Source organism: Bubalus bubalis, chromosome 24, assembly GCF_019923935.1.
Source record: "Bubalus bubalis isolate 160015118507 breed Murrah chromosome 24, NDDB_SH_1, whole genome shotgun sequence".
NCBI classification, from domain to species: domain Eukaryota; kingdom Metazoa; phylum Chordata; class Mammalia; order Artiodactyla; family Bovidae; genus Bubalus; species Bubalus bubalis.
This window is the reverse complement of record NC_059180.1, coordinates 7900387-7926613: the sequence shown is the minus strand read 5'-3', so window position 1 is coordinate 7926613 and position 26227 is coordinate 7900387. Positions and strand designations below refer to the sequence as shown.

Genomic DNA, 26227 nt, shown 5'->3' with positions numbered 1-26227 from the left:
TAAAGAACTCTTAAAACTGGGTAGAAATGCAGCAGTAGACAGCATTTCATCTCAAGAGAAGTTTTGTCTGTGAAAAATCCTCTCAGCAAATTCCAGGCATTCACAATGGGCATGCCTGTGTGCTAAGTAGCTTCAGTCGTGTCCAACTCTTTGCGACCCAATGGACTGTAGCCCGCCAGGCTCCTCTGTCCATGGGCTTCTCCAGGCAAGAATTCAGGAGTGGGTTGCCATGCCCTTCCCCAGAGGATCTTCCCAACCCAGGAATCAAACCCATATCTCTTAAGTCTCCTGCACTGGCAGGCAGGTTCTTGACCACTAGCGCCACCTGGTAAGCCCCTTCACAACGGGATGTCACACCAAAGGAACAAGGGTGGATTTGTTCATTCTGGGTTTTCCACAGCATCTTATGGAAAACCCTGAATGAACTTTGTTGCCAACTCAATACCCTTCTTTCTGAAGAGCCTTGCTGAACCTGTTCTCTTCTTGCCCGTATTTCTATTCCCCTGTTGGCAAGACATGTCTGTCTCTACCCTAGTGACTCCCACAGTCCTGAGGTCTTGCTTGGTCAGTGCATGCCGGGTGCTCAGTTTCATCTCCCAGTTGAGCAGAAGCACATGCGTCATGTGAGCTGTGGGCCCTTAGGCACAAAGGTCACTTCTGTGTCCACAGTTCTATTTGCAGTAGCACTCTCAGGGCGGTCGTGAGGGACAATAAGCCAAATCAGGTGAATTCGGTTAACACGGCAGGAACCTAGTCACACAGCGTGGCTCGTACAACGTGAATTAAAATTTCTCAAAAAACTGAAAAGCTGTCTTCTTCCACTGCCATGAACCAATGCAGCCCCCTCCCTGCCTTGCTAGAGCATATCCACACTGGCAGGGGGGGAGCCTTTGCCCTGGTGTTTCCTCCTGTAAACAGGAGGGCAGAACACCCCACATGTCTGGGGGTACAACTTGAGCCTTGAGCTTGTCCTGACAGCCGCTGTCAGCAATGGCAGGTCGCTGAGTGCCCAGCTCGTCAACTCAGGTTGTTGACCTCCTCAGAAAAGACTTCCCTGGCAGTCCAGCTGCTAGGACACCACGCTTCCACTGTAGGGAGGCGGTGTGGGGCACTCAGGTTCAATCCCTGGTCAGGGAACAAAGATATATCATGTGCCATGTGACTTGACCAAAAAAAAAAAAACCCAAAAAATACCACCCAAGACACTAAGTGAAGATTTTGAAGTGTAGAAACCCATTTCATGTAAGGCATAATGAGATATCCAATGGGCACCTAACAGAAATATCAAGCTGGGCACGTGACCCAGTTTTCATTGAGACCTACACCCCCCACCCCCAGGGCTTGGAAGTTTAATAGTCATTCACCTGAGAATCACAAGGAGCCATGATTCAAACTTAGGGTTCATTTCCTAAGAGAAATGATGGAGCCCCAAAATGTGCGATCCTTTTTCAAGGTCAGTAAACCCAGGCCTGATTCCCAGACAGAGGCACTTTCCAATATACAGTTTCGCCCCTCCCCCCATCCAACCACCTTCTCTGAGTGGTGAAGAGGGGAAAAAACACTAGGTCCAATCAAACCTTCGAAAGCAAAGGAAAATTTCAACTCGTTAAATAAAACTAAGCAGCACTGACATCAGATCTGTAAGTTTATTTGCTCAATGTACGACAGCTACATAATGACTCACATTCATGATATTCCATCACTGAGGAAAACTGCTAAGAATGGTCCGTGTGTGAAAGAATTCCTTAGAGAAACACGGAGTTAGAAAAAAAGAACCACTGATTAGACCTTAAAAATAGTTCACTGCATAACATGACAAAAAGCACAAAGGCTCATTCAGAGAACATATTCAAGTGTTCTCCTACACTGTAATAGTTATAATTTCACCATGACAAACACCAGACATTAAGATTAAGCTAACACTGGTGTTTCTTTTGCTCCCCCCCAAAAAAAAACAAAATGTATAACTGCATGTCACTATAGCAACATCCAAAACAGATCAATTTGTTACGATCACTATTTGGTAGAGCAAACTTTACCCCCAAAAGGAAAAAATTAAATTAAAAAAACTTTAAAAAATTTGAAGACTTAATTTTTTTTGTCATAGGAATACATAACACCTACAGTATAAGTTAATAAATTTCAAGCTACTGTATAGAAATACAACACTAGCATGCACAATACTGTATCAATAGAGTAATGGAGCAGTAATCATTTCACTGGAGACAGTATCATAGGCAAGTGCATTTCTTTAAAAATAAAGAAAAGAAAAGAAACCATTCAAGCTGCTTAAATATCAACTCTCCCATTCCCTCTTCATTTTTTTTTAGCCCTCAGATGTGGTTTTTATCTTGCATTATTCTAAAAAGCAGCCAGAGCCAAAGCTGAAATTTAAAAGAAAAATAGGTTTTGTAATTCCAGTAAATCATTTCCAAATGCTACAAGGGAAGGACACAGCACTGCTCACTGGACATGAAGATAAAATTAAGGAAAGCCCCCCCTCCCCCCCCCCCCTCCACCCCAATCTCTTCCCATCCATGGCATTGACCTTAGGCCCCTGCTAGGGCGCAGAAGCTATAAAACTCGCTTCTCTTAGTTCTTCTGGTAGGCTCGGTTAATTGGGACTCGCTCTCGAGCACATGGAGGGGGCCTTCTAAGGAAAGTCATGCTGGGTAGACTGTGCCACGTGACAGGGCATCGCCACTCTTCTATCTTCACTGTCACCTGGATCCTGGTCACTGTGCATTTCACAACTGGAAGCTCCATTTTGGTTTTAACAAAAGCAACTGTCAGGTTTTTCCTCAATTATGACTCATTCCTCTGCCTGCCTAAATAAAACAAAGAAACAAACAAATCTGGTGTTGTTACCTATCTCGGCAGTTCATGCTATTACTTGTAAAAAAAAGGCTGAACGCACATGCAACAGGTCGTGTTTTCAGAAAGACTTAATCCAAAATGAGAACGAAGGACCTAAGGCTGATTGAAACAACGTGTGGAAAGAGCGTGGTGGTTTCCATCGATTCTAAAACGTGCCAAGATGGCACAATCCAATCTCCAACTTCTATGTTTTCATTAAAAGGAAAAAAATAAGAAAAAATTGTGGTCAAATAGGAGTTGAGGATTTATTATCTGATAATGATGCTATTTTCCTACAACAATTCTTTGGGGAAGGAGTGTTTTCACGGAGGAAAAACGGATACACGAGGTTCCCAAAACTGGACAATGTTCATGGAGAGAGCTCTTCCTTCAGGATTTTTCTACCAGTAAGCTCCTAGCACCTGAATTTTCACACACTGCACCACGAACCTTCTCAAAATGACCGCCAGCTTCTACAACCCAACAGCTTTTCAACCCATCCGTGTGCATGCTGTGGGCGCGAGGTACAATGAGGAAGACCCAAGAGAGGAGACAGACGGCAGTGCCACCCGAGGAAGCTGTGGCAACTGAAAAAAAAACCAGCATTTCTCTGGAAATATCAGCACGATAAATGACATACAGACCTGAATTTTCTCTAGTTTTGTGGTGTTCAATGCTTCTATTAAAGTGATTAATCGTTTGTTGTGGTGGATTTAAGAAGAAAGAAGGACAAAAATCCCACAGCCACCTGCCAAGCACCTATTAACCAAAACCTAACAAGGAGTTCTGATTCTCCTCAGGCAAGCCTGTTGGCCTAGGAGACAGAGAACAGCAAAATCGACCTGGATAAGGCTGAACAAGGATGTAAGAGCCAAAATAAAGAAAAACACACAATCAATGGCTTGATGTTAACATATGGCTGTAATGTAGAAATACTGTAAACTGCAATTTAGTGTTAACACTGTCAACTAATCTGAAAACTGGCATGGCCTAAACCATAAACAGACCTTACGTTCTATCAGCTTGGGATTTAATATTCCATGTCTGCTAAGAGTACACCCTGAAAAACAAAATGCACAGCTAAAACAGATGAGCTAGGAAGTACCCAAAACTTAAAAGACGAGAGCATATGTACATAAAAATCCTTACTGGAACCACAGAACTTACTGAATGAGGGCCATTCCGTTTTAAGTTTTCTTTTCATCTTAAAACCCTATTTTCTAGCAATAAGTTAAATTAAAGACAGCTCCACTTGCGTTAATCTACAGAACAGTCCATATGCCAGTGTGAGGCTGCTATTCCAAAACCAGCACAGCTAGCCTGACTTTCCACTAGTGGTATTTTGGCAAAAATGTCAAAAGAGGCGATCAAAGACAGGACAGGTCGTGGGTTTCTCCCTAGGAAGGTCACCCCTCCCTTCCCTCCCCCCCGACCCCCGACTCATGGGAAAAATAAAGCCTGCAGTAGTAGCATCAGCGTGCGCTGCCAGTCCACCTGGGGCCTTAATTGTTGCCTTCGCCGCCGTCGTCGTCCTGCTGGTCGCTCGTCCAGAGCGTGAGGTTGTCACGGAGCAGCTGCATGATCAGCGTGGAGTCCTTGTAGGAGTCCTCGTTGAGGGTGTCGAGCTCGGCGATGGCATCGTCGAAGGCGGTCTTGGCCAAGTGGCAGGCTTGCTCCGGGGCGTTCTGGATCTCGTAGTAGAAGACGGAGTAGTTAAGGGCCAGGCCTAATCTAATGGGGTGAGTGGGCTGCATGTGCTCCTTGCTGATCTCGTGGGCTTCGCTGTAGGCCTTCTCAGATGACTCCACGACGGTTGCCCTCTTCTCGCCGGTGGCAACTTCGGCCAGGTAGCGGTAATAGTCCCCTTTCATCTTCAGGTAAAACACTTTGCTCTCATACTGGGTCTCGCTGCAATTCTTGATCAGGTAGTTATCCAGCAGGCTCAGCACATCCTGACATACGGCCTCCAACTCCTTCTCTATTTTTTCACGGTAAGCACGGACCATCTCTATTTTCTTCTCGTTACCGTCAGCAGATGTCTTCTGCTCGATGCTACTGATAACCCTCCAGGAAGAACGGCGTGCCCCGACTACATTCTTGTAGGCCACAGAGAGAAGGTTTCTTTCTTCATTGGACAGTGGCTCATTCAGCTCCGTCACCTATTGAAGAGGAAAGAAGAAAGAGTTGTTATGGTACAGGTGATGGCAAGTTGGGCTAATCCTATCTTTCATGCTACTAAAACACAAAGATGGATCAGCTGATTAAAGTCATCAACACACAGACTTTAGGCCGTGTGAGCACATGGGAGGGAGATGGAGAGGGAATGAGCAGCAAGAAGGGGAGAAACCGCAGCTGGCTCAATGGTGCATGAACCCCCGCCTCCTCCCTAGAGGACACACGTGCTCAGCTGTTTCCGGAAAGAACTCTCAAGTCTAACGCTTAGATGAAAAGCCAAATTTTGATCTAAATTACAAACATCAACAGTTCTCTTGAGCAGCATTACATACACACCAATGCCAGGGATTTTAATTAGAGGTGCCTTTTATACCTCATCAGTTTGTTTGTTTTAAACAGAAACCAGAATGACAGCTTCCTCCTACTCTTGCCCTGTCTGGCAAACATGAGTCCCATTTCTTTTGGGTGAGGGTCTCTTGCCTACTTGGTGAGAACAGAGAGTCACCGTCAAGTTGACTTTGAAAAATACACTTTCTCTGCTCTTAAGAAGATATAAATTCCAGGCACGGGGCTGACTCTGATCACTGAGATATGAGCAACTTGGGGAACACGTGTTTTAGTGTCTGGATACAATTAGCAACAAGATGAAGAGAGGAGCAAAGCACTTCTGAGCTGAGGTGGCCAACAGGAATTAATGCTTCTTTCAACCATGCATTTCTAAAGGGTCTCCATCGTCCCAAACACCAAGAGCCTTGAGCAAACCAAAGCGACAGCACATCTATGATGCATATTTTTATGACTACCAAACAACTGCATGTAATCAAGAAATTAGATCAAATGACTAAAATTACATTTTCTTGTTATATTACCTGATTTCTGTGATGTCAGAGCCATACACTTTAGGCTCTTGTTGCTCTTCCCTGTTTTTCCTCCCTCTTCTGAGGTCACATTTTTACTTGTCTGGTTGACTACCACATCCAAACCGGCACATACACAGTCACCGGCAATATCAGAAAGCCCAGACCATGAGCTCTTTCCTCAGATTTTCAACAGAGATGTTTCCCTGCCTTCATCCTCTCAGGTACCTGCGCTCTAGTGGTAACCTACTAATTTCAAGCAGCTTCTGCTCTTTGTTCTACTTCTGCTTTGTTCTGCCTCTGCCTAGAGCATTTACCAGTGTTCCTGCCTGGAAAATACTTACACAAGAGCCAGGTTCTATCTTCTGTGAAATCCTGCCCACTCCACTCCTCCCACCCCCAGTTAAACTGGCTACTCTCTGTTCACCGTGTAGATTACAGCATCCTCGTAATGTTCTATTACTGCCAGATATGAAAGGTGGTGGGACACAGTCCAAAAAGATATGCTGTGCTGGGATTCCAGGAGACTTTACTTGTGTATGGATCACTTACATGGGGTATACATATTCCTCTTTTATAAAGGAAGGAGTCGAGTGGGAGACGGTTACGCTTAATGAAACTGGTTATGTGACTGAAATAGTTCCTCTCAGAATTAAGGCTTCCCTGGTGGCTCAGACAGTAAAGAATCTGCCTGCAATGCAGGAGACCCAGGTTCAATCCCAGGATCAGGAAGATCCCCTAGAGATGGAAAAGGCAACCCGCTCCACTATTCTTGCCCGGGAAACCCCATAGACAGAGGAGCCTGGAGGGCTACCATCCATGGGGTCACAAAGAGTTGGATATGACTGGGCAACTAACACACTCTCTCAGAATTAAATCAGAATGTAAACCAGACTTAGAGGTTTATATGCTTTGCTTACTAATTCTCACATCTGGCCAATAATACATACTCAACTACTTTCTAAACTTAGGGTTTTATGTTACCTTTTTATTACGCCTTACTGATTCCCCACTCTAATGTGAAGCGCAAATAGCTCTAGCAGAGGTGGCCGAGGAGAAACAGACGCACGCTGGGGGACGAGGTTTCGGTACCTCAGCAGTGAAAGTGCGGTGTCCTAACCACTGGGCCGCCAGGGACAATGTCCTGCACTTTAGCTCTCCGTGTAGGAAGCCTCTGCATTTCTTGGGTCATCCAGCCTGTCTTCCCGAATCAAGTCTCGCTTCTTCGCTCCAGGTGGTTCTCCAGTCCTTAGCTCCCTATATCACTTCCTTTCCATGAACTTTAGTATCACATAGCCTGGAATAACTCCCCAGACTGGCGTTCCAACAGGCTGCGGCCTCTGTAGGCCTGAGCCCTGCACACCACAGGCCACCCGCCCACAGTCACTGAATGTGCAGATACTGACGACTAGCCGCCTCTGGTGTAACCTGAAACTGTCTCCCATGCCAGAAGCCCCAGTGCCTAAGGCCACTGGGGTCGGCTTCAGGCCTTTCCCCTAAATCACGCAGTCCTTATTTCAAGAGCCAGCGACTATTTAAAGTCCCAGTGACCTCACCAGTTCTCTATACTGTTAAGTCTTTTGCTGTGGGGCTGCGGAGCCCAAAGCTGGCCATTTGCACTTATGTAACGTTTGTCCAGTTGCCTCAGACAAACTGGAACATGAAGATTATGAAATGCCAACATCACCTTTAGATACAGTAACTCAACCACATTTGGAACATACCCAGATGTTCTCTGCTACTGCAAAACTAAGTTAGAGGGGAAAACCTTTAACACTTAAAAAAAAAAAAAAGAAGTCTGCTCAAAGGCACTAAGATGTCTCTAAAAACCTTAAATCAGGGTTTTTTTTTAAAAATCCTTAAGATCAAAATGACTTGTATGAGAGGTAATCTGTGGTTTCTAATTAAAATAGAGATCCCAACCATACTAGTTTCAAAAGTCAAGATAACTTTTAAGGTCAAATAAATTATTCACATAGTGTCCTAAAAAGGTTTAACCTAGATAGAATGAGTATTCAGTGTGGGAGGGTGTGAGATATGCATCATTTGGAAAGGAAGGTAGTGTTTTTCAAAACAGCCCCTGAACTGTCTCTAAGAACAGACCATTTGCATATATGGTTCCCCAAGCATGCTGTCATGGCTACTGGAAAACATGGACAGTCTGCAAATTCTCCAGTTTTACATTCTGTTTAAAAATAAAATTATGGTTTCTCAACTCCTATGATACTAGCTCAAGTTCAAATTTCTTTAGTGAGTTAAAGACAGCTTTTAGCAGAAAGGTTAGAAAAATCTGTTATTCTCACCAACAGTTTAAGAAACAGAACGCCCCAAATCCCAGCTGCTAAGGCATCGAGACGTTAATTAGTGTCAACTGTTCTCCCCTAACAGTTTATGAGGGGAGAAACCTTCTCTCCCTAAGATTAGCAACTCTTGAGATTCTTGGAACGTTACTTAGATGACTTTCTGACCCCTATGGTCTTGGAGCACCAAGTCATTCACAATTCTTCAACTTATCTATTGAGAACCTTAAACTGTAATGAATGCAACTTGGAATGTTTAAACTCCTTAAGTAATAACTTTAATTAAGCTTACTTTACTTAAAATATGAAAAAAAGGATTTATAAAGCAGCGGAACTATTCTGCATGATATTAATACTCCAATGGCCACACAGGTAATCACACACTTATAAAAAAATGCCCAGACAGTGCTAACACCAAGACTAAGCCTCAATGGAAACCATGGGTCTGGGTAGTAATGATGAGTCAGTGCAGGCCCATGAATGGTAACAAATGCATTCCTCTGGGATGCTGACAGTTGGGGAGGGCTGTGCATGGAGGGAGGGGGCAGGGGGCATATGGGATCTCTGTGCCTTCCTCTGTGACCCCAAAACTGCTTTAAAAAAGTCTATTAAAAATACATATATATTTGCAGACACCAGGTATCACATCTGGCCCCCTCAAGCATTTTTGGTCCTTCTGTGTTTGGAGTGCTATCACCTCAAAGGGCCAAGAGGCTGTGAAAAGGGTAAATGAACACGCTACACCAAAAATAAAAGAAAAACACGAGAAGACACAAGATGAGCATCGTTGTCCTTGTTATCTATATTCTGAGCACAGGGAAAAATAACCCACTGCAAGGAAATGTGACACTGCTCTGTTTGCATACAGTTAACCATATATTCTAGAGACGATCTGGTGGTTTAGTCGCTAAGTCATGTCCGACTCTTGCGACCCCATGGACTGTAGCCCGCCAGGATCCTCTGTCTGCGGGATTTTCCAGGCAGAAATACTGGAGTGGATTGCCATGCCCTCCTCCAGGGGATCTTCCCGAACCAGGAATAGAACACCAGTCTCCTGCATTGCAGGCAGATTCTTTATGGACTGAGCTATGAGGGAAGCCCAGAGACGACCTACTAAATATCAAATTAAAATTTTTGAAAACAATCTGAAGTTCATATCATGCATATCCGGACAAGACGCCTTCAACTTAAAGTACAGTGTGTGCAAAAAAAGAGTTAACACAACAGGCTTGAGACTGCTATCTTTAGAAAGGTCTGCTTGCGAAGCTGACCCTTGGCTAGCATTTGAGAACTAGGATTCTGGAAGGGTTCCCACTAGCCCCGATTAAGAATGGCCCATTGGCCCTAAAAAGTTTGTCCAAACAATGTGTTCCTTCCAGAAGTCCTGAATTTGGTATGTGCAAGGCACAAAGTGCTCCGCGAACACGCCTCAGAAAGACCTCTGGGAACTGAGTCTCTAATAAGCTTCCTTCCCAGTAGACATTTCACACACAGTCCACCTGAGTCTCCAGAGAGGGGAGACTCTTAGACCTGGCTTACTCTGATCTTCACCCCAAGGACCTTTCCTCTTTGCTGATTTAGCTTTGCATCCTTCCACTGTAATACATCATAGTCAAGAGTGTGGCTCTGGGACTTCCCTGGCAGTCCAGTGGTTAAGAATCTGCCCTGCAATGCAGGGGACTTGGGTTCAAACCCTAGTTGGGGAACTAAGATCCCACATGCTAAGGAGCAACTAAGCCCGTTCGCCACAACTAAAGAATCTGTGCACCACAATTAAAGATCCTGCGTGACCAAAGATCCTGCGTACTTCAACTAAGACCAGACACAGCCAAATAAATAAATAATTAAAAAAAAAAAGTATGGCTCTATATGCTGAGTCCTGGCAAACCACTGAACAGGGAGGGAGCCTTAGGGATGTCAATTACCTATTCATTCTGGGAAACTTGATAATGTGTCACATAAGGTCTGATGACAAGAAAAATACAGTTAAAGGCCACTGCTTACCAGATAAGTCACCAAGCATTCACCAAACACCTAGCGTACGTCACATCATACCTCACTGTGCCAAAGACAGAACATTTGTGAGATGCCCTCAAGGTGCTAGTTCATGAGGAGGAAACACAAATGTATTCACGTTAGATCACCAGTCACAGAGACACTCTCAAGGCAGCCAAGTCTGCCTGGGAAATGCATTCGTTAGGCTTTTAAAAGGCAGCAGCAATGCTCTTGGATAAAAATTGTGCTGCAGGGAAACATTCCAGGAAGAGGAACGTCCCAGAAGAGTCAGGGAACTTCCACGGCATATTCAGGGTTGAGCTCAAGGCCTCAGTGATGAGGAGAGCTGCCGGAGAACCTGCGCTTTTCTGACAGCTGTCAGGTACCGTGGTCTTCTCGCAACTACCCCGATGTGGTGGGCCTTATACTCGACAGGTGTGCTGCAGAGCAATGAATAGACTTTCCCCTCAAAACCAGCCCACTAACAGACAGCAGGGGCAGGGACACGAACTCAAGTCCTCCGGTTTCAGACCCCAAGTCTCTGATGATGTAAACCCTGCACCGTATCAGAGAAAGAAAGTTTCTCCCACACAGGCAACACCTGTTTCACCGCCCTTCACAGTACTGGGGCCTGCAGACTGATGGTTTGGGGCAGCCGTGTTTTGCCAGACTGCTGGCTAGCAACTTTTAACAATAAAGTACTTTTTTAATAACAAGAACCTACTGTACAGCACAGGGAACTATACTCAGTATCTTATAATAACCTGTAATGGAAAAGAATCTGAAAAATATACATACATACATATATATATATATATATATATATCTACCTATCTATCTATCTATCTTACAATAACCTGTAATGGAAAAGAATCTAAAATATATATATAAAAAACTGAATCACTTTGCTGTACTCTTGAAACTAACACAAAACTGTAAATTAACTATACTTCAGTAAAAAAGATGTACTTTAAGACATGCTACTGCTGGGAATTCCCCTGGCGGTTCAGTGGTTAGGACTCCATGCTTTTACCGATAAGGCCCAGGTTTGATCCAACTAAGATTCCACAAGCTGCACAGTGTGACCAAAGACCAAAAAAAAGAAAACCCCTCACCCACTTGCTAAAACGAATTTAAAACTAATCGGTAATAGAAAAGTGAGCAAAAGGAATTGAAAAAAAGGAAAAAATTATATATATAGTTATATATCTATAACCCAAAGTCATTCATTTTATAAGTGTTAAGTTTTCTCCCATCAGACTGGCAGAACTTAAATATTTTGATGACTGACTGTGAAGGCTGACAGTGCGGATAAACAGGCACCACTACCATCCACTGTTGGACATCACAGATTAGCACAAACTTCAGGGAGGGCAATTTGGAACAACTATCAAAATTAAATACTAAAAAACCTGACTCTGCCATTCCATTTCTAGAAACGGATTCACTGTGTCATTTCTAACAGCTAAACTCTGGAACCACCTAAATGGTGGTCAACGGGAGTCTGGTTTATGAACATCCATACAAGGGAATTCTAGGCAGTCATTTTAAAAGTACTGGTATATTCTCACCGTATCTCTAGAAATGTTTCTAGATATTTCTGTATCGCTGAAAACAGAGTGGCTGAGAGGCAGTCAAGGTTGATCAGGTTGAATTTTTGACCTGCTACCAGTAGTACCTAGTCAAACAAAACCTCTCCATAATTTACTCAGTCAATCACATCCACCAAACTTTATCAAACCAAGTTTAAAAAAAAAAAAACCTTAAAGCCCGCAGTTTTATATAAACAAGTTTACTAATGTAATAAATTACTAACTCAAGCCCACATCTGCTGCTTTGCACTCACCACCTCACTTCTACCAAGAATACCTTTAAAAATAAACTTAGTTGCATAAAAATCTTTCATTATTATCTTTACAAAGATTAGGACTGATATATAGTAGTATATATACCACAGATTTTCAGCCCTGTTTCATTGAACTAATTACTAATTTAATTCTAATATTTTCCCAGTTTATTCACTACCTAATCTGATTCTCAAATACCACTGATTCAAGGATATCTGCTGCAAAAACAAGGACAGTATTATTGATGCTATAATGTGCATCTTCGTTTCGTTCTGAGTTTAATAGAATACTTCCAGGGTTTCATTCTTAAATCCTGACTCTTTGTTTAAAAGATATTTCTTTTAAGAAATACTCATATATTCTGTATTTTTCTAAATAACTTTTGTAGTATCAGAAATGAGTTCTTTGACCAAACTTATAATTCCTCTTTGGTCCTCTTTATGATTCAGTATTGTTATTTCCATTTTAAAGCGTAGAAAATTAAGGCTCAGAGCCAAAGAGTGGAACCCAAATCTCATGGCTTAAAATCCCATATGCTTTCCACTATATGACCAGTTCTTAACCTAGGAGGAGCTTCTTGTAAATACTCTCCTTAGCAGCCCTAACCCTCAAAGACTCAGTACTGCATGGGATCCACACACGTCTTTCTCCAGGTGAAGAACTGCAGGTCAACGTTCCTCAGAATGTTGAGTTACCGACTCAGTCATTCCACTCCTGCGGCTGCTAAGTGGCTTCAGTCGTGTCTGACTCTGTGTGACCCCATAGACGGCAGCCCACCAGGCTCCCCCGTCCCTGGGATTCTCCAGGCAAGAACACTGGAGTTGGTTGCCATTTCCTCCTCCAATGCATGAAAGTGAAGTTGCTCAGTCATGTCCAACTCTTCGTGACCCCATGGACTGCAGCCCACCAGGCTCCTCCGTCCATGGGGTTTTCCAGGCAAAAGTACTGGAGTGGGGTGCCATCACCTTCTCCCCATTCCACTCCTAGGGATACACAAAAGAAATGTCCGAGTGTTAACAGTGCCAAGGTAGAAAAAACCCTGCTCCGAGTCACCAACACCCAGACCCAGGTCTCACAGTCTTCCTCATACTACACACTCCTCTGCTCTCATGTTTTTCCTACCACCCAAAAAGCACTTCCAGAACTCATGAAGAAAAATTTTCTGTAAGTCGTCCTTTAAGCCCTAATTCAAATGCTGCACTTATTTCCTGAAGCCTGAAAAGTTCGCAGGCAGAGCCAATTTCTGTTTACTGCAAGTCTCACCACGCACTTGTTACACTGCTTATTTCTCGTGTCTCAGGGTGTAAGCCTGTACCTTTTTTCCTCCTCAAAAGACTAAAGTCCTTAAGAGCAGGCAGCACACTGCACGCATCAATGAATCACCACAGAACCTAGTCACCTGCCAATGTTTGCTAAGTGACATGAATCTCACAGGATATATCCAGCCCAGACTAATTGCATGAATGGCCCACAGAACTCGTTCCAACTCTGTACGTGTGTGTGCGCTTAGTTGCTCTGTCGTGTCCGACTCTTTGCGACCCCATGGACTGCAGCCTGCCAGGCTCCTCTGTCCATGGGGATTCTCCAGGCAAGAATACTGGAGTGGGTTGCCATGCCCTCCTCCAGTGGATCTTCCCACCCTAGGGATTGAACCCAGGGCTGCCACACTGCAGATGGATTCTTTATCGTCTGAGCCACCAGGGAAGCCCAACTCCGGGTATAGCCCCTTCCTTTTAAGTATATAGCCCCTTCCTTTTAAGACTCTGAGGCTCTTTCCATCAAGAACAAGCATGTACTTCACCTCTGTCATCTGAATTTGATCGTGCGACTTGGTCAACGGAGCATTACCAAGTATGAGGCAAGCAAAGGCCCAAAAAGTGCTTGTGAATCGGGGCTTGCTGCCGGGAACCAGGCCAAGAAAGCCTGGTTCACCTGGAGACGAGAGACCGTGTGAAGAGGCCTTAGCCTCTCCATAGTTCATCTGGCCCCCAAGGAGCCCCCAGCAGCCCCCAACTACCTGGCCAGTCCACAGAACTGAGACAAATAAGAAACATTTGTTTCAGGTAGTTTGATACAAACAACTTAACTACTAATAAGCTGGCTATTGTTAGGGGCCACCAGCACCAAATACAAGAACAGCTGAATTTTAGGGTCAAGGTACAGGACTTGAAGCAAAAACAAGGCCACTTCATTAGCCCAGATTCCACCCATTGCTCCCGTCTGATCTCACTTTTCAACAACTGGGACATAAGCCAAAGCTCCACAGCATGCCATTTAACCCCACACGTCAGGAAACAGATATGCTATGCTCCAGCACACCCTTGGCTAGCAGTCAAATAACCCTATTCTAAAAATTAGCTCAATCAAAATTAGCTTAACAGGTTTTTATACATACAAGCCCATACTGAGTCCCTCACAATCATCTCCTCTTTCTTGCCTTTTCTTTGCTTCTCAGATTTCTCCTGGAATAGATGTCATGTTCCCTTTCTTTGGGATTGTTGACTTGTATCCAGACCTCTGGCCGACTTCCTTATCAAGGCATGCCCTCAAATTAATTATAAACAACAGTTTGCTTTGATCTCATCAATTCTGACAACTTATCCTCAAACCACACCTTTGACCTCATTCACAACCATTCATTTTAAAATTGCTTTATATTGGATTATTGTTAACTCACCCTGTGTTAGTTGCAGCTATACAGCAAAGTGATCCAGTTGTACGTATACATACATCCATCCTTTCCACCTTCTTTTCCCAGAGCTTATTACAGAATACTGAGTTCCCTGTGCTACAGACTAGGTCCTTGTTGGTTATCTATTTTATATACAGCAGTGTGTATATGTCAATCCCAGAATCCTAAATTACCCAACCCGCTACAACCACCACCATTGAAATCCAACTCCTGGGAGTCTGCTGGCTGTCCAGTGATTAGGACTCAGAGCTTTCACTGCCCTGGCCTGGGTTTCAGTCCCTGGTCAGGGAACTGAGATCCTACAAGCCATGTGGCACAGCAAATAAGAAAATCAAACTCCTATCCTCCAATATTACCAGGCCTCACTCCCACCAACTAGATTTGCTCAGCCCCTTCCCTTTAGGCTTTATTTCTTCCTTGTAAGGCAGATCCATCAAATTATTTCTGCATGAATATCAACTTTCCTAAGCCTCATCCTGCTGCTGCACCATCCCTAAATCCTCAATCAATACAACCACCCAGCCTGCTTTCTACTCTTACACCCAAAACAGAGGGGAGAGGAGAGGATGAAGAGAGACCAACAAAAAAAAGCCAGACTGTAGTCACTAGGAATTAAGGCTTTTCTTTAAGCCTCAGGCTGGGCCCCTCGTTCCTGTACTTGCCCCCTAACACGTAGTCCAAGTTCAGGTTTTGGTCCCTTTAAATCACACCTCCTACTTTCTGCAACATCACGTTTCTGAAAACCAGTCTAACTCGTTACCATTCCTCCACCTTTCACTCACTCCTCAGCCCATTAGTACTGTTACAACTGTCTTCCTACTTCACATCTTCTGTGTTCTCCTGTCTTCATCTTAAATCTTGTTCCAGGCACTACAGAAGTGTGATCCCCTAGGGTTCACCTTTTGACTCTGACTCTCCATTCTGCCTGGATGACCTTATTGTGCCTGGTTTTAACTAGCATGGATTCATAGGAGAGTCCCACTAGAATCTCAGTTCTATGAGGGCAGGGGATATCACATTCTCCAGGTCTGAGAGTAGTCTGGTCATTAGTGGTTCCTAAGTAATTTGTTTCCTTAATGAAGGAGTAATAAGTAACTCTGAGAGCTTAACCTGTGCCATGGACTCTTCTAAGGGCTTTTCCTGAGTTAACGTGTAGCCATGATGTCTCTACTGACCGCCACTTAAATGTTTCCTCAAATACAGCATGACAGCAACTGACTTCATCTCCATCATTTCTCCTTCCTCATCCTATCTCCAGCCATCAAATTCTCTCCCATATCCACCCTCACCGTCCCTGCCCTGGTCCTCATCCTTTTAGACTGCTCTGCTAAGTCGCTTCAGTTGTGTCCGACTTTGTGTGACCCCATAGACAGCAGCCCACCAGGCTCCCCCGTCCCTGGGATTCTCCAGGCAAGAATACTGGAGTGGGTTGCCATTTCCTTCTCCAATGCATGAAAGTGAAAGGTGAAAAGTGAAGTCGCTCAGTCGTGTCTGATTCTTCACGACCGCATGGTCTGCAGGCCGCCAGACTCCTCCATCCATGGGATTTTCCAGGCAAGAGTACTGGAGTGGGGTGCCATTGCCTTCTCCGCCTTTTAGACTAGACTCTGCAATTATTTATCAGTCTTGTCCCACTCTCCTCCTATTCAATTTCCACGCTGCTGCCATGGCTCTCAACAAACCAAAAATGGGATGAGGATCCCTTTCTGCCAAAAATCCTTCAATGACTGTCCATAGCCTAAGAAAAATCCAAACTCTGTAAGGCCCTTCGTGAACCCGCCCCTCTCTGGACTCATTTCCTAACATTCTCTCAGGGCAACCAAGAGTGAGGGCGTGAATCATGCAGCAGATTCAGCTGTCTGTACATTCTGAACCTGAACAACGCCATGCCCTCTGCCTGGACACTCCTGCCTCCAGCCTTCTCCCCTCCACACCCATACCCACACCCCTACCTCTGCTATAGTTTCCAGGAAACCTCCCGACACCCAGGGTGACTTCAGTTGTCCTCGGACTCCACAGCACTGGGCTGTCCTTCTCTTCCTGGGTGTTGAATATTCCCACCCACTGATGTTCAATAACCCCCCTCACAGCTCTGTCTCCCCTGCGTGATTTCTGGATCAGTCTACTCTGGCAGTTCACTTCTCCCACTGCCTAGAGCATCTACAAAACATTCAAGTTAACATTCTTTTCTTCCTTTGATCTTCACTGAAACCCCCTAGAAATATGTTTCCAAAAAAACCAAACCAACATGTTTCCACACTCCTGCTTGTGAATTCCACACAAGATAGTATTACTTTTGATGAACAAAAAAGTCACAGCTTCCTCCCATTTCTTTCAAGTGAGGAATACTCTTGCATTCAGCCTAAGCGGCATCCTTTACTTCTGGGCAATATCTGTAAGATTCCAATGGCAAAACCATGGTACTTATCTCCTTATGCTAAAAATTACAAGTTCTCCTTCAGTAAATGATACTTAAAACATACCAAGATCATGGGACCAAATATTTTCTAAAAGAAACCAGGTTACATTCATATGCAGTCTTAGGGCTCACATTTATTTATGATAAATACACTCACATTTATCTTAGTGATGTCCTAAAGAAGTTTGTTCCGTATTTAAAATCTAGACTAAACAACAACCCTCTAAGGGACAACTCAATGGAAAAGTATTAAATATACAACAGCTTGAAAGAATTTCAAAGCTTCTGCAAACAATGGAACACTGACTAAAAATTAATGAAAACAGGTCATTGAGACAACAGCTAAAAGATCATCAGTCTCCATATACACACCTTACCTATGACTCCTTTTTGAAAACTAAAAAGCCTTTTAAAGAGGCTGATTTCAGAGGAAAAAAAAAAAAAAAACAACTTTAAACTCAAGCCTTAAGCATATTAAACATTTATGCCTATAAAATGGGACCATCACTTTTATAAAACTGTTGTGAAATTAAATGTGGAAAAATACAGCCAAAGTGATAGTAAATGTTCAATTATATTGGAATATTTTTATTTAAGAGTGTGTAACTTAAAATATTTTTGTCTTCTCAAAAAGATCATAGTCAGTGCAGAAATCTACAGAACAGATGTGAAAAGTCATACCAAAAAGTGCACGAGGTTCTCCACTGTGGCCCAGATGCTTAGCTTAATGCACCAACATTTCAGGGTAATGCTATGCCGTAACGAATTATAGTACTGATGTGATTTTCACAACACATATAAACACCTGCTAAAAAACTGGTCTTAATCAGTCTTTATTAAAAAGTTTATTATGTGTATATACAGCCAGCCAGATTAGGAAGAGAAAAACATGACCAAAATGCAAGAGTACCATAAATCCAAAGTAAGAACGAGTGATAATATCTGTTTTGGGGGGAATCTATACGCTAGACATAATTCTAAATAAGTAACACCAATAGAAATGTATTTTATGCAAGTTTTAAACTTCAATTTGTTACTACAGCTGCTTGAGGTTTTTACCGTCTTGTTTTTTCTTCCTCAATAAATGAGTCTAGTTCCAAAAATCTAGCCTTTTTCTGCACGACTTTCAAATGGTAAAAAATAAAAAGGCAGTCCACTCACCCATTATTACTGATGTCACTAAACTGGTCAACTCCATACTTCTGAGCATGGATTCGAATTCAGGATGTCTGGGCCCAGACGGCCAGTGTGTATACTTTGTGCTGCTGCTGCTAAGTCACTTCAGTCGTGTCCGACTCTGTGCGACCCCATAGATAGCAGCCCACCAGGCTCTCCCGCCCCTGGGATTCTCCAGGCAAGAACACTGGAGTGGGTTGCCATTTCCTTCTCCAATGCATGAAAGTGAAAAGTGAAAGTGAAGTCGCTCAGTCGTGTCCGACCCTCAGCAACCCCATGGACTGCAGCTTTCCAGGCTCCTCCATCCATGGGATTTTCCAGGCAAGAGTACTGGAGTGGGGTGCCATTGCCTCCTCCAGTGTATACTATCTACCTACCTACTTTTACCTATTCACACATACAACCAGTAGTAGCTGACTTTAAGGCAAAGTGATTTTTAAAAAGATGCTTGGCAAGCAACGAGATGGAACAAAAGCAAAACTTGTTTCCCCACATCATTCTCAACAAATCAACTGGGTTTTAGCACTCCTATCGAATTGGTGGGACTTCCCTGGTGGCTTAGTAAACAACCCGCCTGCTAATAATGCAGGAGACTCGGGGTTTGATCCCTGGGTCGGGAAGATCCTCTGGAGGAGGGCCTGGCAACCCACTCTTGCCTGGGAAATCCCATGGACAGAGGAGCCTGGCAGGCTATGGTGCAGGGGGTCGCCAAAGAGTTGGACACAACTTAGGGGCTAAACAACAATCAAATTGGTGATAATAGTCAGAACTGAGAAAAACTATCAGCCTCTCTTGTCCCCTTCCCAAAAAAGGCAACAAAAAAGAAGTCCTGTAATGAGAGAACCCTTCTGTAAACCTACAGCCACAGCATCCTCTTTCCCACTGAAGACCCATCAGGCCTTTTTCTCCTCATGAGCAAAGGCTGATGGGAAGCAGTGAGTGCTTTGGATGTCAACCGAAGAGAAACACTCCTCTGAAAATCTAGGAAAAACTTCATCTGCCATCTGGATTAAATGCTTTAAGCAAGAAACTACACTCTGAGGTTGCCAAATTTGAATGTAAAGCGATCTTGCCGGTATCTGGAACATCTGCGGGAAATAAGGGGTAATTTTAGGTCAATAAAAAGCCATCATGCAAGATGGTAAATACCAAGGGAACCAGAGAGTAGTAAAGTATACAGATGGATGACTGGCCAATGTGCTGACAAATGGTGAAATTGGTTATATGGGGTTCTATCATGCTATATATCTTTATTTTGTATATAAAGTTCCCATACTAGTTTTTATTTTTTCAACTTCCTTTTTAAAGGCACTCATTCCATCCATCCTAAAGCAGCAAAAGGGAGGCTTGCAGCACATAAGCTAGCAGTCAAGCTTTCCCGTTTCAACCTTATTTTTTCTTTTTGGAGGCAAAAGGGCAATAGAATATCCTTGACCTTTGAACCATGGGTATGTAAAATCTAGCTCAACAATTACATCTTCCAAAACTTTTGAGATAAACACCACTACTGGTGACGGTTTCAAGTTCCTTAAAAATTCTCAGCTGTTCTTGCAACAATTCCACTTTTGGGTCTCTGTCCTAATATGCAATCTGTGTTGAAAGCTTTAGCCACAAAGATACTCATGGCAATATCTATAAATTTGGAAACAGCTTAAATGCTAAACAAAATACTTAAGATTGTGACACATCCACAGGTCTGTTCAGCTACTGAAAATACTGATTAACAGAAAAAAATACCTTCAAACATCAAGGGAAAAATTCAAGGTACAAAACTCTATAGAATGACATGATGGGAATATCCCTGGAATATGGATTATGGATACTTGTCATCCCTCCAAAAAATTTTCTAGTGTCCTGAAGGCCAGACATTTTGTCATCAGTTGTCAGTTTCAATGGTGACAGCCTTCCAACAATCAGACTCCCTTAGAAAATCACAGCATGCCCAAATTCAAGCTGGACATACTCATCCAGCTGTCCTTGTCTCAGAATGCTATTCTGCTGTTCTTATCCTATCCTGGTTAATGCTCCTCATCCTCATGGATTGGGTCATTTTCAACCTACTTAAAAAAATAAAATAAAAAATCCAGGATCTGAACTCAACATCTGTTTTTATTACACAGATGTAGTGAGCGAGTCCAGAGATGAGTCATACGTGAATCGCGGACTATGATTTGAAAAGAACATCTATCCATGGGTCTAGCCATGCAAGACAGGCCCTCAGGTAAGAATGAATGTCCTGGCGGGAGTGTGGGATTGGTTTGCAAGTTTCCATGCCAGGCACCTGCTGCAAAGACACACTCATTCGCTACTTCACGTTAGACCCGCACAAAAGGAACACTGTGCTAAACTGAATGGCACCGGATTGCACCCATCAGTCGAAAAATTTTAAGCTGATTTTGACATCCTTTAAGTACCTCGCTCATAGGCAACTTTTTCCCTAGATCTTGGTTAACTGAATATGGCAGCTTAAGTGTCGTATTAATAACTCCTTTCAGAAAGCTCAAGGGGTTTGAAATGATCTCTCTTCAAAACAAACCTGTGTTTTTCAAAGCGTTCCTTCTGTTACCTCTTAGCCTTCTCGCACTTCTCACACGGCCACAGCTGCTCTTCACACTCGGCCGTGGGGAGGGGGGCGGGGATTCCTCCCGCACCACCGTCATTCCACGTTCAGCTGCCCACGGACGTCACTGTCACACGCCCAGCTCTGGCACCCCGCTTCTAGTAACAGAACTTTCAAGAGGGAAAAGCTGACACTACACCTGGATCCTGCTCACCAAGTCTGGCTTTACACCTCTCCAAAAATAAGACATTGCTACAAAGATTAAGACCAGTGAGTTTGCCTGGAATTTTTTTCATGTCTTATATATAAGAACACTCATTTCTACCTACCTATTCACAACCCAACTAAAGCTATGCACCCCATTAACAGTGTTCAAATTAGGTAAAGAAAAAATCTACCTCTTGGGACACTCTTCTAAGTAATATGCTGACAAAAATTTGGTTTAGACTTATTCAGTTCTTTCAAAAGAGCGAGAAAAAAAGACTAGTCTTAAAAGATTTACAGATTTTTAGTGTTTCTGCAAAATCATGGAACCAATCCAATGTAACCATTTATTTAAAATTAAAGCTCTCCTTTGGGAATTTTTGTTGATTGCTCTTCCTGTAACTATTTTTTCCCCCCTAAATAAGTAAAATCAAAATTTCAAGGATCTCTGCAAGTGCCAATCTAAAGTAAGATAACAGGGTTTGGTACTAAACCAAAACTAATACCTAAAAGGGAATCTAGGGAGGACAACAGAAAAATGGTTATGAGAGCAAAGGCCATAAGGCAGCTCGCACTGGTAGACTTTATAACCTAGAAAGACAATGGGTGCCCCATAATCACAGCTGTTGAGTCTAACAAAAAGAGCTTAGAAAATAAGACAAAAGACAATGGCTTATATATGACTTTTTTCTCTATTAAACGTACATAGGGCCTTTGCCTACTTTTCTTCCTCATCTCATGGAATCTGGGAGGAATACAGAAATAATCAGATGCCCTGCCAGATAAAAGGGTTAGGGCTGATCATACCAGAGGCAAAACATTGCTCCTGGCCGCCTCAGAAGCACCAAAACAATGTATTCAGCATCTTATTTATGGGAAGCCCATGCGTGAACAGACTCTCAGAACTGCAGGCTCTCAGCACTGCAGAACCGCCACCACACAGCAGGGCGAGCGTGTCTAACAGTCAGTCAGTCTTGGGGTGGAAAATGAGTGATCATAAGAACACCAGCATAACTCCTATAATCTCCAAATAGTTAACAATAATTTGCTCAGATTTCAGGTAAACTGTTCTTATTTGGGTGAGCATCACACAGTTTTTAAGCTCTGGAACTTTTAAAATGGAAATACAAACCAAGCCAAAAGAAGTCCCCCCTCCTTTTTTTTTTTTTCAGTTTAGGCTGAAAAGGTTCAGATGTTAGAAAACAAACACAAAGGGATACTGATCACCACTGGCTGTGAGCACTTCATTACTGACACATTCCTGAATCAGTAATCATGTGCTGAAATCCAGCCAGCTATGGCCAACCATGGTCACTTTTTAAAAATATCATTTTTCCCTTTTCTAGAGTGCTACTGAATAGTACACTTGAAAATGGTTAGTTCATGCCCTGTGACTGTTACCTCAACAAAAAAGACTCAAATCATTTCCTCCACTCTTTTTAATAATTTAACTAGAGTTTGGTTTAATAAATAAATAAGGCTTCCTCCAAGTACCAAGGGATGAAATCCTCCCAGGGTCTGTAGTTAATCTAATGAACTGTAATGAAGATGTACATTCAGCAACATCTTTTATCTCGATAAAAAAAAACAAAAAACCCATATGAAATTGTTTAAATAATTAGAAAAGGCACTTAGTAGTCATTTCAGTTATTGGGAAGGTGAACATAAAAAGCCAACAGTTATCTGTATTCTTCCACTCCAAAGAGAACAATTGAAGCCACATGATTTCGATTATAATAATGGCTGGCAGAACTCCACAAAGAGTCTACAGAGGTGTCATTACTCCATTAGTGATAATGGCTATTGATCTAGCCTTCTGGAAGAGCTAGTAGAAAAAACAGAATATTTAACATAGTTTAAAAAAAAATTTTTTTTAAGTATATAGATTCTGCTAGGAAGGCATTTTTACGTAACTAGGATAGCCTTTTGCCACTAATGCCCCCCTGCCGCCAACACATCATCAAATGTTTATCCCAGTAACTTCAACATTAGTTGCCTAGAACCTTTTCTCCCCACCCCCTCCCAGGGCAAATACCAGTAGCTCAAGAGGCTGTTAAAATCCAAAGGACAAGTCAGTATTGTCTAACAAGTAGGAAATATCTAGGTGTTCGCTTCTTTTTAGATACAAGCCTACACATTTATCTTAAAAGACTAAACTTCCTTCTTCCCTCTTTTTCAAAATGCTCACGTTATTTATTTCTATCTTGGTTGCACACCTACAACTATCACAGGTCCTGTTTATTACTAGGGTACCTTCACTAGATAGGAATAAATTTCACCACTCTAGCATCTAGAGGAGTTAAACCTTAGAACTCACTTAAGTGGTAGGACTGAGTATTTTCTATCTTCCTGTATTTTCCAAATTCTGTGGTGACTTATATAAACAAAGAAACAAGTCTTATAGTTACCTTTTTAAAGCATCTACATTTTTTATTGAATCCTCACAACTTTTTCAAGTAGGTGTTGACCCATTTTACAGATGAGAAAAGGAAGGTCAGACGTAAGACCAATTCCTCAAAATCACAGTGAACAGATTTGCTTTGAAAAAGGTCTGATTTTATAAAACTGTTTTCTTTCCTCCATACTCCATTAAGGAGCATAAGCATGGAGAGAGAAGTTTTCCAAATCTCAAGCTGAAATGTCTGTAGCAGATTCTCATTCCCTAACGTTTATTGAAAATGCCCTAGTAGGAAGTCATCATCTTTTTTAAGGTTTCTATTAAAACCTGCCAAGTTAATAATTTGCAACAAACCCACATATACCCCCACACTATGAGTATAAAACATATTCTTGTTTTAAAAATTTCCATCTCTATTCCTTCAGTGCCCAAGGTTATTATTGAGATGAATGTTTAAAAACATGACTGTATCTTATAAACTTTCCAGAAAATTGGAAATAGGAAAGGTGAACAGGCATATCCAGAGATCCCTGGTGTGTCTGTGTCAGGATAAAGGACATTCTTCTTTGGGGGACCAATTCTCATCTGGCGGAAGAGGAAGTGCTCAATTCCACCTGGCTTATCTGCTAATTTCTGCATTACCCTGGACAAATGCCATTTGCATACTCCCTACCAGCCCTGAGGTGCATTGCAGCCTCTGTGTCATTGTGTGTGACATCACTGGGTTGCTATGGATATAGGTGCGAGGTCACTCGCTTTCCTGTGAAACTAGAAATACGGAAAAATTAGAAGAGTCTAAATAACGTGAACTAAAGATATTGATATCCACTGAACTGCAAATTATCATTTGCGCCTTATAAAGACAGCGACTGTGACAATATATTAATACAGCAGTACTCCCAATTTCAGAACCAATCCTCTTCCTTAATGAGATAAAAATCTTCTCTGCTAATGTAGCTGGTTTAAATGTAAAGGCATCAGCCTTGTCATCTCCTGTGAACCAGTCAAGTTATTCGAGAATTAATTAATCTGTAATGCCTATACCGTTTCATTAAAGGTTTCATGTGCAAGGTACACTCCTGTATCCGCTGCACACTGGAGATGCATTTTAAAACCTTTGTTACATAAGGCAGGAAGTTAGATATTAGAATAGTGAGAGACTGAAATCATTAGATATGTTTCATTTAGTAATGCTCAATATGTCCCCCTCCTCTAATATCAAACTGGTTGACCGCCCATCAGATAAATGTAGCATTACTGACAAAATGGTGCAATACAGACAGGAATCTGCAAAATGCGACAACTGGAGATCAGTATTCTCTTTTCATCAGCATTGAGGATGCGCTAGCTTTTTTTTTTTTTTTAAGCTTCAGATGTGTCTAACAAAACAAATTAAAAAAAAAAAAGACTTTTTCCCCTTTAAAATAACTCCTCCCCAGCCTCCACCCAGTCTAGGCTCTCTGCAATATGACAAATGCAGAATCTTCTGGAATGACTTGATACTGCCTCCCACCACCGCTTTGTTTGCAATATCAGATCAGAGAGAATATTTTTTTCAACTTAAAGGAATTTCAACAGATGTGTGCCTGTATTTAAAAAAGAAACAGCATATGTCACAAATTGAACCAGTCGGCTAAATTCACAACCTTTATTTTAGAGACAATACCTACCCTTTCAATACGAGCACACTAAGAAAAAAATGGAGATGACATATTGAGAACAATCAATGAAAACACTAGCGAGACAAACGTGCCCCCCTTCCTAAAGGCAAGAAGAGGGCTTGCTTTGAGGAATGGAGAGAGGGGAGCCTTTTGTTAAGAAAAACGTGAGCAAGGAGGTTTCGATTTTGCACCATTGAGTCCAGATTTTCAGGAGAGCCTACATTTTTTCTGGAAGAGGCTTTAAAGGATCTGTCTGCAGAAGGCAGTGGGAACATTTGGGGAGTGGGGTGGGTGGCGGGGGGGAGTATTAGAAAACCCGGAGACCTGCTGAGTGAATGGGAAAGGCGCCGCCCAGACATCAGGGAGAAAAGAGGAACCGCATCCATGCGGTCCCCCGCCCCCACACGCCCAGGCTGTGGGAGGAGGGGAAAGTGGGGCACAAAGGATGCGCACGACCCCCGCTCAGGTCCCCAAGCCGACCCGAAGGCTCGGAGGCCGGAGACCCCGCTCCCGAGCCCAGCCCCGAAAAGACCCCGCCCCAACCCAGGCGCGCGGGGAGGGCCGAGGCGGCCGGGCCGCCGGCCCTGGGGGACGCTCGGGGAGAGGCCGCGTCACACACCTGGTCCTCAGTGTTCTCGGGACCCTCCCCGGTCCCCTCAGGGGCATCCAGACCTGCAGTCGCCAACGGGCGACTAGTCCCCGGGCAGAGCCCGCGAAGGCCCGCGTCCGCGAAGGGGCTGGGGCGAGGCGGAGGGGGAGGGGAGGGGAGGAGAAACTCACGTTCTTCATGGCCGCGGCCATGTCGTCGTAGCGCTCCGCCTGCTCCGCCAGCCGGGCTTTCTGCACCAGTTGCTCGCGGTCCACCATCTTCACTGGCTGAGTCGGGCCGGACGAGGATGATCCTGGGCGGCCGGGAAGGCTTGGAGGGCGGCTGCGGCGCGGCTGGAGCCCGTGTGCCGGAGGAACCGACCCACACGAGACGCGAGCGGCTCGAGGCGACGGGCGCGGAGGCTGCGACTCGAGCTGCGACCGCGGGAACGGGCGCGAGGCGGCTGCGGCGGCTGTGCGTGCCGCGGGCGGACAACCC

The 26227-nt window shown here is 43.5% G+C and overlaps 1 protein-coding gene across 1 annotated transcript; it reads right to left on the bottom strand.

The window, feature by feature from the left end:
- Positions 1–1632: 1632 nt before the first annotated feature.
- YWHAG (tyrosine 3-monooxygenase/tryptophan 5-monooxygenase activation protein gamma) lies at positions 1633–26227 on the bottom strand. Its single transcript, XM_006057131.4, has 2 exons — positions 25921–26227; positions 1633–5015 (listed from the first exon to the last, which is right to left on the bottom strand). Exons 1-2 carry the CDS (start codon positions 26005–26007, stop codon positions 4359–4361), a joined length of 744 nt encoding a protein of 247 aa, XP_006057193.1. The 5' UTR covers positions 26008–26227; the 3' UTR covers positions 1633–4358.

Coding starts and splice junctions, on each gene's coding strand:
- YWHAG (XM_006057131.4), bottom strand. CDS start 26,007: ATGGTGGACCGCGAGCAACTGGTGCAGAAAGCCCGGCTGGCGGAGCAG. Junction 5,016..25,920: donor TGGCCGCGGCCATGAAGAAC/GTGAGTTTCTCC, acceptor CCTCTTCAATAG/GTGACGGAGCTGAATGAGCC.